The 10,627-nt window shown below is 36.9% G+C and overlaps 1 protein-coding gene and 1 long non-coding RNA gene across 2 annotated transcripts in view; one reads left to right on the forward strand and one right to left on the reverse strand.

The window, feature by feature from the left end:
• LOC107588485 (uncharacterized) overlaps positions 1-1,291 on the reverse strand; it is a 9,658-nt gene extending 8,367 nt beyond the window's left edge. The window contains exon 1 of the long non-coding RNA XR_001609590.1: positions 456-1,291. This is a non-coding gene — a long non-coding RNA (uncharacterized lncRNA). The remainder of the gene's footprint in view (positions 1-455) is intronic.
• Positions 1-6,866, forward strand: part of pnp4b (purine nucleoside phosphorylase 4b) — a 13,135-nt gene extending 6,269 nt beyond the window's left edge. Inside the window, exons 4-8 of the mRNA XM_016276591.1 lie at positions 82-179; positions 2,244-2,249; positions 5,199-5,374; positions 5,506-5,696; positions 6,422-6,866. Of these exons, the coding sequence (XP_016132077.1) occupies positions 82-179; positions 2,244-2,249; positions 5,199-5,374; positions 5,506-5,696; positions 6,422-6,669 (719 nt within the window). The 3' untranslated portion in view covers positions 6,670-6,866. The remainder of the gene's footprint in view (positions 1-81; positions 180-2,243; positions 2,250-5,198; positions 5,375-5,505; positions 5,697-6,421) is intronic.
• Positions 6,867-10,627: the final 3,761 nt, after the last annotated feature.

Genomic DNA, 10,627 nt, shown 5'->3' on the forward strand with positions numbered 1-10,627 from the left:
AACTTTATGAATCATATGTTTTATATAGAATATAAACATTTGTATACATTTTTTACTTATATGTTTGTCTTTTACACATAGTTCCAGGTCATGAAGGATGCCTGGTGTTTGGTCAAATCAAAGGCAAGTCATGTGTCTTTATGCAAGGAAGGTTCCATCTCTACGAGGGTTACTCATTTGTGTAAGGTGAGCTCAAAAAATGGTTTGATGTCTCTGTTTCAGGTATTACCAACTTCATCTTGCCTTTCGACAGGCTTCTTTGATGCATCCATTTATAATACTTACAAACTCAGTGGCTTCTGTGCTTGAAGTAAAAGCTATTTCAAAAACCCAGTTTTTGGCATCAATGTCTCATAAAGTATTGTAGCGTGTGCTTCAAGCAGTGGCCTTGGTGTCTCTTAGCATCACCTCAAGGACAAGTGAACTTGTTGTAAACAGCTCCTATTTGTAAAAACCTCCTGTATGGGCCATTAATTTTATCTGTCGCAATCAGGAGCCACACCGCATGAATACAGAGGCTGAATGCTGAGAATGCAGGTGCGGAGGAGAAATGAACTGCTCGCTGCTGCTGTCATTCTCATTTCAAAGCAGTTCATTGGCATTGTTCAGTTTGCACTTATACTCCGCTGTGACCGTGAACCTTACTTTCAGGTGAGAAAATCATTTGTTTTCCTTTAAAAATGGAACTGCATGCATTAACATATTAACTTGTGATATTAATTGTGAATACATTTTCAAATCGGTTGAAAGTCTTAGTTAATTTACAAGTTTTCCATGTTAATTTATCCCAGAGTTCAACTAAACAGCATGAATGATGTGAGCTTTCTCTCCATCAAAGTCTGTCCAGGGGAATAATTTATGTGTTGCACATGGGGCTGGAGAGCCACTTTTTACTAAATTACAGAGAGAATCTACAACCTCTTGCCCTGGGGTGGGACTATCACTGTAATTGCAGCCCTGACAACATGACACAATGCATTACAATCAGTTGTCATGGCCACCGTGCCCTCTACAGCCAGCCAAGAGCTTTTCACTCTTAATGCGCTGCTAGGGCATTAAATCCATCAGCACCCTGTATTAGCAAACTCCAGTCTTTCAAAACACTATTTTGTATTTAATGTCTTAATGGCTGTGGCACATAAAACACACTGACACTGCATCCCAATTTGCATGGTACTCGTTTTAAATCGGATGTTGGTGATTCTCAGATCTTATCAGGCAAATGTAAATAGTTTTTTTTTATATTTTCACCCATGACATTAGCATTGCTAGCGCAACGTACTAACATTTGTCTGCCAGGTACATATTTTCATTCACTTTTTGCATAAAAAAGACAAGGATTGTGTGGATGAACTTGCCAAAGCATTTTTTAAACTGTGAATCTGAAAGTAAATGTATTGAAAGGTTTGAATTTAGCTTGATGCTAATAATAATATGCATTTTAGTATTGTTTATATGTTTATTCATATTTTAATTTAGCTATAATTTCATAATTCATATTATCAGTTTTAATTGTAGTTTTAGTTCAGTCTTTAGCAATTTTGTTATGTGCTTTTGTCATTTAAATTTTTTTAGATTTATTTATTGCTAGTAATTTTAGTACATAATTATTGTAGTTAGTTGCCAAGAAAACATTTCTAATTTTCATTTAAGTTGACGTTTTTTTTCCCATCTACTATTTATATTTATGTCAGCTTTATTTCAATTGCTGAGAAGGATTTTAATAATTTTGGTTTTAGTTACCTATAACAACACTGATGCTAATGCAAGATATGCAGATTAAATTTTATGACTCATGTGATTTATTTATTGCTAGTAATTTTAGTACATAATTATTGTAGTTAGTTGCCAAGAAAACATTTCTAATTTTCATTTAAGTTGACGGGTTTTTTTTCCATCTACTATTTATATTTATGTCAGCTTTATTTCAATTGCTGAGAAGGATTTTAATAATTTTGGTTTTAGTTACCTATAACAACACTGATGCTAATGCAAGATATGCAGATTAAATTTTATGACTCATGTGTTGTCTTCCTCTAATGTATAAATTAGTTGTAAAGAGCTCAATTAGTGCATAATATAAGTATGCAAATTGGAACATAAATTAAACGAGTGAGGGTTTTTTGGGGGGGCTGGGGTTATAGAAATTTTGAAGCTCCTCATATAATAAGCAGTAGCTTGACCAATCTGGTTATTAAATCCTTTGTCAAACTGTGACAGCTGGTTTGTAAATGCACCTTCAGTCCACTGTTCATTTCCCTTTAGCTGAATATCTATGAGTCACTGCGCAAATCTGTGCCAACTCATTGTGCCCTAAAAGTGCACCCCACTCATTTCATTTACGGTTTAGGATTTAAACATGCTCTCACGTTTGCCCTTGGTAACACAAACAGTTATTATGGCTTGTTTAAGTGATCTCTTTGTTATGGAGAGATGTGCAGTGGAGGGTAATTGGGCAGTCGAGCTTGTTTAGCCCTTCACTGACCTCTGTTTCTCTGCAGCAAGTAAAACAGCTTTATGGTATTCAGATGCATTTAGAGGGCTTGTTTAAACTGAAAAGAGGGCATTTACACAAAATGCATTTTTGCATTCCACTCTGCTGCTTTTGCATTGTTTTTCTATGTAAACATGGGTTAGCTAGACAGGAATATTTTAACGGCACGTGAACCGATCATCTCTTCCTCTTTACTAGTTATAGCGTGAAATAATCATGAATGAACATCAGAAGGTATCTTGTTTCAGCCGCGGAAAGACATACATGCTGCTCACATATTATTGTAGCCCAGATTGTGCTGATTAGTGTTATCAGACTTGAGCAACTGAAAAAAGCACAAATGTCAGGGCATGTCAAAACTTCTCCTGGCCCCCAAAACACCCTTAGACCCCAGATTGTTAACGTAAAAAAATGGTGTATTGATGTCTTTTTGCGGTTGAAACAAGATACCTTCTGATGGTCATTCATGATTATTTCATGCTTTAAAGACCATCGACGTTAATCTACTCTCCTGTCTGCTTTGTCATACATTGTATATTCCTACAGGTTGTTAATGCCCTTTAAGCTGTCTGATATTTCCTAAATCTTCTCATCAGTAAATGTAACCAGCATTTTCAAATATCTTACTATAATGTTGTTGCAGTGTTCATTTTAGACTGATGTTTTATACACTGTAACTGATTATAATTTCCTTAACAGAAGCTTTAAGATATGATTCAATACAAAACTGAAATATATGCCAATTCATACAGTGCCAAGACATACAAGATTTTCTTAAAGACATATTCTCATTACTCCATAATAGTGCACATTAATCAAGCTGCCGGTGACGGGTAATCAACGGACCATCTATAGACCTATAATGCAGCACCTATAGACCAATTCTCTCAGGAGAGTTAAAGACTCAAAAATGAAGTGATCTGATCTCTGACAGTTTACAATCCACAAAGAAGTCAGCTTTGATTTAGAGCAGCGGTCACCAAACTCTGTCCTGGAAGGCCGGTATCCTGCAGAGTTTAGCTCTAACTTGCCTCAACACACCTGCCTGGAGGTTTCAAGTATGCCTAGTTAGACCTTGATTAGCTGGTTCAGGTGTGTTTGATTAGGGTTGGAACTAAACTCTGCAGGACACCGGCCCGCCAGGACCGAGTTTGGTGACCCCTGATTTAGAGGGTACCAAATTGGGGCGTATTTCCTGAGAATGCCGGTCCACCTCGTTGACCCTTCTGTGTATTGCTGTAATGGCCGTGTTGCTTGTGGCAGCCCCGCACGTCCACCCTGGTTCATCAGCTGGAGAGCAGGCTGACAGACTGTGACATCCCTATTGAGCTGTGCTATACTGAGCCCGCAAGTTCATTATTCTTCTCCTGCTTGCACTGACACCTCCCTTAATGGCTCCCTGCTTTACAATCCTATATTTATCCCATTTAGAATCACTAAAGCTTATTTAATACTAGCCTAAAACTGTGAGGCACTGTGGAATACCATTGCACATTTAGGCTTGTGGATATTGTCATATTCACACAGTCTTCTGAAATGAAATGAGGCCCCTTTCCAATGCAATGTAAATGTAAAAAAATAAAAATAATAATTTGATTACAAACAAATGTATAAACATATAAATAAATGTTGGTCCAGGGCCGTTTAAGACCATTTTGGCACCCTAAGTGAGATCCCTGTTGGCATTAAATAAATAAATTAAATTAAATTAATAAATTAATTTATAAAACATAAACATATATTTATATATAATTGTCTTTTTGTAAAATTTTGAATCTGGCAGATCTTCATTTTATTAAATGAACGAAATCAAGATTTTAAAAAATATTTCCAGTATGTTAATGAACAATGACACAATTATTGAAAATATTTCTGGACAATTAAAAAAAAAATATATATATATATAGCAAAACTTTGGTCATGGAAATCATAACATGGGTTATTTTTCTGAAGCTGTCATTCATTTAAAACTTATGTAATTTAAATGTACACTCAATTTTTGTATTTCTAATCAGGGTCTTCCTGATAACATTATGCAAATTATATGTGAAAATACAGTCTCATTATGTTAATGTTAAAGGGACAGTTTACCCAAAAATGAAAATTCTGTCATAATTTACTCACTCTGAAGATATTTGGAAGAATGTCGATAACCAAACAGTTGCTACTGACTTTCATAGTAATTTTTTTCCATACTATGGAAGTCAATGGCTACCGTAAATTTTTTGGTTAACAACATTCAAAATATCTTCTTTTGTCCTCAGCAGAAAAAAGAAACTCATACGTGTTTGGAAGAACTTGAGAATGAGTAAATGATGACAATATTCAATTTTGGGTGAACTTTCCTTTTAACAAGGGTGTTGGGCCACTCTTTGGTGCCCTCTCCAGATGGTGGTGCCCCAGGCAACCGCCTAGTTCGCTTGTGCCTAGAAAGGGTCCTGTGTGGGTCTCCTGTTTTCTTATATTTGTTTGCTTTATTTCTGAAATTTCGTAATCCAAACTTGAGAAGATGCAAAAAACGCACATACCACATGCTATTTTTACATCTCTGACTTCCATATATTCCATTAAATACGTCTGAACCTGAGAGGCAATGGCTCATTAATTTAATAAGTTAAAAGTGAAAATGATATAGTTGACCGTTTAGTCAGAGAGGTTCCCTGCTGTGAGTAACAGCTTGTATTTTCTGTGGGAATTTTTGCAGGTCACGTTCCCCGTGCGGATCTTCAAGCTGATGGGTGTGGAGACCATTACTGTAACAAATGCCTCTGGAGGTCTTTGTCAGGATTTCAAAGTGGGAGACATCATGGTCATTAAGGACCATATTAACTTGCCAGGGTTTGCTGGGCAGCACACACTGTGCGGACCCAATGATGAACGGTACGCAGATAAGGGAGAGAAAAAGACAGAATAAAGTGTAAAAGAGAGGGAGGAGGTATTGGATATTATTTTACAGAACTGTTTTCCATTTAATGGAAAAGATGGTGCGTTTTCTTTCATCTCTTCCTCAGATTTGGGATCCGGTTTCCTTGCATGTCTGATGCTTACAGCAAAGACCTGAGGAAACTAGTTTTGGACATCACTGCTGAGCTGGGCTACTCTAATTTTGTGCATGAGTGGGTCTACTGTATGGTTAGTGGACCCAAATTTGAGACCATCGCTGAGGCACGCATGCTGCACATTTTGGGAAGCGACTCTGTTGGTATGGACTATCACAATACACAAGGGAAAAAAAGAAAATTTTGTCTTTTGTATCTGTCTTATCTAAAACTAAAGTTTTACTAAACATTAGACAATGTGTCTCGACAATTAACTGAAATAAATAAGTTAAAAGTTAGGAACATAAATAGTAATAAAAATCACTGAAACTTAGTTCCTCATTGCTGCATCATTGTCCTCTCTCTGAGGAGTTTGAGTGGTTATTTTGTGTATAGTGCCTGTCCTTTAATCTGTCTTTCATGAAAATTATAACTGGTTCATAATATTAGCAGAGGGGACCTGCCATGTTAACTAATGGAGATTAGGCCCACCCAAAGGGCCAAAGTGGCCCACTTTAATCAATGTGATTAGTTTAATCAGTGATCTGAATAACTCTCTTGACCATATGATTGGCATAAACTGTACTCACCGCTGGTCCTCTGATGAGCTGAATGATGTCTTAGATAATTGGGCTCCGATTACCAAACGGCAGCACCGTGGGGTATGTGCTAAGTAGGCTTCCCTGGCTAGACCGGTTAGTTCCTAGTTCCTGTGTGAGTTCTTCTTCCTGTGTATCCAACAAGACCCCAATAGTCCTCATTAAGTATTAAGTGAGACCCAGACCCAGTCTGCTTGATTAATGAATCACCTACTGTGCCACAACAGAGATGACTGCCATTTAATTAAGAGTCTCTCTCTGTTTCTCTTTTCCTCCTGCTGCCCTCTCAGGCATGAGCACGGTTCCTGAGGTGACGGTAGCCAAGCATTGCGGACTGCGGGTCCTTGGTCTCTCGCTCATCACCAACAAGGTTTCTCTGGACTACAGCCATGAGGAAAAGGTGAATCACGAGGAGGTGCTGCAGATCAGCAAGATGAGAGCTGAGATGCTCCAGAATGTGCTCGTAACCTTCATTGCTCGCTCTCATCAAGTGGAGACCATCAACAACAGCAACTGCATCTACTCAAATGCTGTGTAGGGTCAATCAAACCAGCTGAATTGAGGGCACTGTGAAAGTCATGTGAATCTATAGCACTACAGATCTTGAAGGCTCCCTGTTACGGTTAGCCTTTTTTATCGTGTTGGAGGAAAATTTCCAATATCAGATGTTACTGTGGAGGATGTATTTGATCTTCAGAATGTGATTGTTGTGTTGTTACACTATTGTATTTCCCTGACTAAAAAAGGAAATATGAAAATAACCAAAATGTACAATGTAAATAAATCTCCCTCATTTGAAATTATGTAATAAAATAATATAAATATAACGTATTTATATTAAATAATATAACGTACCACAGGGTGTTAATATAAAGAAATTTTCTATATTGAATTTTTGAATTAGGCATTGTATTGTGTTTTAAGGTTTACATTTACTGTACATCTATACTTTTATCCATTTTATCCAAAGTGACTTACACCTTATTCAAAGTACACCTTTGTTTATCAGTTCTTGCTTTTCCTGGAAATCAAACCCATAATCTTGGTGTTGTTAGCAGCATGCTTTTTTGCTTTTGTAGGAAGGCCAGACTTAAAGAAAGTGTCTGTATGCTGTATAACAGAATAACAGAAAAGGTACTGATAATTTTATGCCAGGACATCATCTGTTTTTCTGTATATTTTTAAAAAGGCACTGCAAAAAATAGCTAGCGGTGATACATTTTGTATATGTGACAAGATCAACAAATGTATTACGCCCCATGTAACAATATTTAGCTGTTTAGCGTCAGCAGTTTGCCCCTACTGCTAGATGCAGTAACTACACCTATACCAATATGTAAAATAAATATTTGATATTCAATATTCTTTTATTCTGCCGAACACGAAAGATGTTATTTTGAAGAATGTTTCAACTGTTTTTGGTCCATACAATGAAAGTCATTGGTGTCCAAAACAACATTGGACCCCTTTTACTTTCGTATCATGGATTAAAAATAAATAATTATTTTGTGTGTGTGTGTGTGTTCTACAGAAGAAGGTCATACACATTTGTAAAAGCCTGATGAGTAAATTATCCATTCCAGTATTCATTCCAAAAGTTTTCACGACTTTAAGGGGTCATGAACTGAAACCAAAATTCCCTTGATATTTTGACACATAAAAGAGGCCATTTCTTGTTAATTTAAGAACTCAAAACTTTCTTGTTAATCTAAACTATCTAATCTAACAGCTTATATTGAAAGCAGTCTGCCAAAACAAAAGGTTGTGCAACGTGCCATTCTATGATGTAATAGTGTGGCTAAACACCGCCTCCACCTAAAAGATCAAAGCCTGCTTCTCATACAGTCTTATCCTGCTTCTACATCGCTGCCTGTTTAGCCCTGCCCACCGATTTGCACATGTAGTGTAAATAAGGTGAATGCAGGTCAACGCAAATCCAGAAGTTAAAATCGTTCTGAATACAAGACGCTGTGCAGTGCCAAGTTGTGCGTTGGAAAAACAGTTTTTGCATTGCCTTCCTTCTGATCCCAACATTAAAAAGTGGTTGAACTTTAACTTGGTCCTTTGTTCACTTCATTTTAACCGCGGATTCATTTACAAACAAGGAACAATTCGACGCAGGATTTTCAGAAAGATTGAAACTAAAATACAAAGCTGTGCCAGCTATATTGAATCCAACAGTAATGTCACCAATGTGAGTAACTGTTTTTTTATGTGGTCACTATTGCTTTGTCTGTTATTACAGATCGTTTGATATTTACGGAGTATTTATAAATTTTTTACCTAAATCACAGCAGCGTCTATCAGGGCCGTCCTTAGCTGACGCGGGGCCTGGTGTGAGGTAGGGTGTGGGGCCCCTCTCGGTCCGTTCGCGATCACGTTCCGGGGGTGAGTGGGGGGATTCCCCCTCGGTCCGTTTGCCGCGGGGCCCTGTGAGACCACACCAGTTGCACCCCCCTAATGGGTGTCTATCTATGAAGGATGTAGGCTGTTAAACATACACAACTTTTAGCCAATCATAGCAGTGGGTGTTTACTTCTGAGCCTACAATCAGCCACGCCTATTCAAACAGAGCATTCTGTTGAGGGAGTCAAAAACAGGACAGAAAATATTACTTCTAAATTAGGATGTTTTTTGGTGTAAAAATCTAACATTATAAGGAGACCTCAGAGAACAGTAAAAAATAATAAAGACAGTTCATGAGTCAAGTCAAGTCAAGTCACCTTTATTTATATAGCGCTTTTAACAATACAGATTGTGACAAAGCAACTGAACAGCATTAATTAGGAAAATAGTGTCAATAATGCAAAATGACAATAGTAAACACTCATTTTTCAGTTAAAGACAGTTCATCATTGAATTCAGTGATGTCAACATCCAGCTCAGTTCAGTTTAAATAATATCTTTGCAATCAAGTCAACGATATCATAAAGTCATTACTATTAAACTGTGCGGGAATATTTAGATCGGGTGGCGCTCTTCATGACCCCTTTAATTATGTATTTAGCATTTTCTCATAATTCGTATCCCCTTTTGTTATTGCACCATTGAGTTTTCTGTTATCATGAGCGTATGGACATAGATTAATTGAACCATGAACCATGAATGTTTTAAATCAATTTCAAATAAAACAGCAAATCTCATTCTTATTATATGGTATCTCAATATATGAGGTGTAGAGGAGTGGTTTAGGATATGCAGGTGCTGATTTTTTCTATGTATTTATAAGCTAGTGTCCATAAAAATACCAGCTTGGGGCAAAATATTTTGAATGACCCTTAAACTGACAAAAACTTTCATTTTTGCTCTTCTAAGATGTAACTCTTTGGGTCAAGAAGTCATTCTTCTAATTAGCACCAACTTATAATGAGTATTCTTATCAATAAAATGGATTTTTACTTAATCGAAGCTTTGACTGTGTTGGTGTTGCGGGCATAACCTTCTTTGATTTTCTTTGAATGTCAAGTACAGAAATCAAAAGTTCGCCTGGCCCAAATTCATTTAAATGCAGACATTCGCATTCCTGTTTTTTGGAGTCAGCATGAAATACTGGTCCCTTCTGAACAGTCTTTAGGTCTTTGAAAGTTCTGCTAGAAAGGCAGATCTTAAAACTCTTTTCAGACTGTTAAATCTCTCACTGAACATAAGGCTGAACTTCGACCATTTAAGCTCCACATACATTAGCAAGGACGAAACTGCTTATTGTGGTATAATCAGAGAAATCCAGACTTGCTATTTCCCCACAAATGCCACCACAGTTAGAAGGTGCTCCACAATACCCAGGACAAAATGTCTGTGTGGTTGCTGATAGACCTCAGCTGTCACAGATTTGATAGCGCACTAGGCCATTTGCTGCATCTTCAGGATCTGAGGGACAAAAAGTACTTTCTTACTGTCGTAAATCCAGGCTGAGACTGGCTGCAATCAGACTTCCTAAAAATAGCTGGCAATTAACTTGGGAGCAAAGTTGAATTACTTTGTAAATGGCTGAGTGAGATGCAAATTATTGGAAAATATTTTTCATATCACAATTGTTTTAGTGAAGACATTTCTATTATGAAAATACAGAGTCAAATTTGCAAGTAAGAGATCATTTAAAATCGGCATATGAGTGATCAAGACAAAAAATTATAACAAAAATGGTTCCCCATTTCCCACTGGTTGCTCAACAGTGATCTGCTTAATGGACAAATTGTTCTTCCATGAATAACATACACTGAGGCATCTTTTTATGAGGAGGGTTTTCAAGATGTGCTTCTATATAAGTTACGCAGACCACAGAAATGTACTTGAATTATTATCACACAAGCAGGATTATGATATGGATTTATATCAGCACATCTGTGATTACCTGTGGTCACAAGTCACAGCCGTGCTGATTTACCATATTGCACTCTTTCTCATATGATACTGCTTATATATATATATATATATATATATATATATATATATATATACAGTGGGTACGGAAAGTATTCAGACCCCCTTAAATTTTT

The sequence above is a fragment of the Sinocyclocheilus grahami genome, unplaced genomic scaffold, assembly GCF_001515645.1.
Source record: "Sinocyclocheilus grahami isolate Dianchi unplaced genomic scaffold, SAMN03320097.WGS_v1.1 scaffold104.1, whole genome shotgun sequence".
Classification (NCBI taxonomy): Eukaryota; Metazoa; Chordata; class Actinopteri; order Cypriniformes; family Cyprinidae; genus Sinocyclocheilus; species Sinocyclocheilus grahami.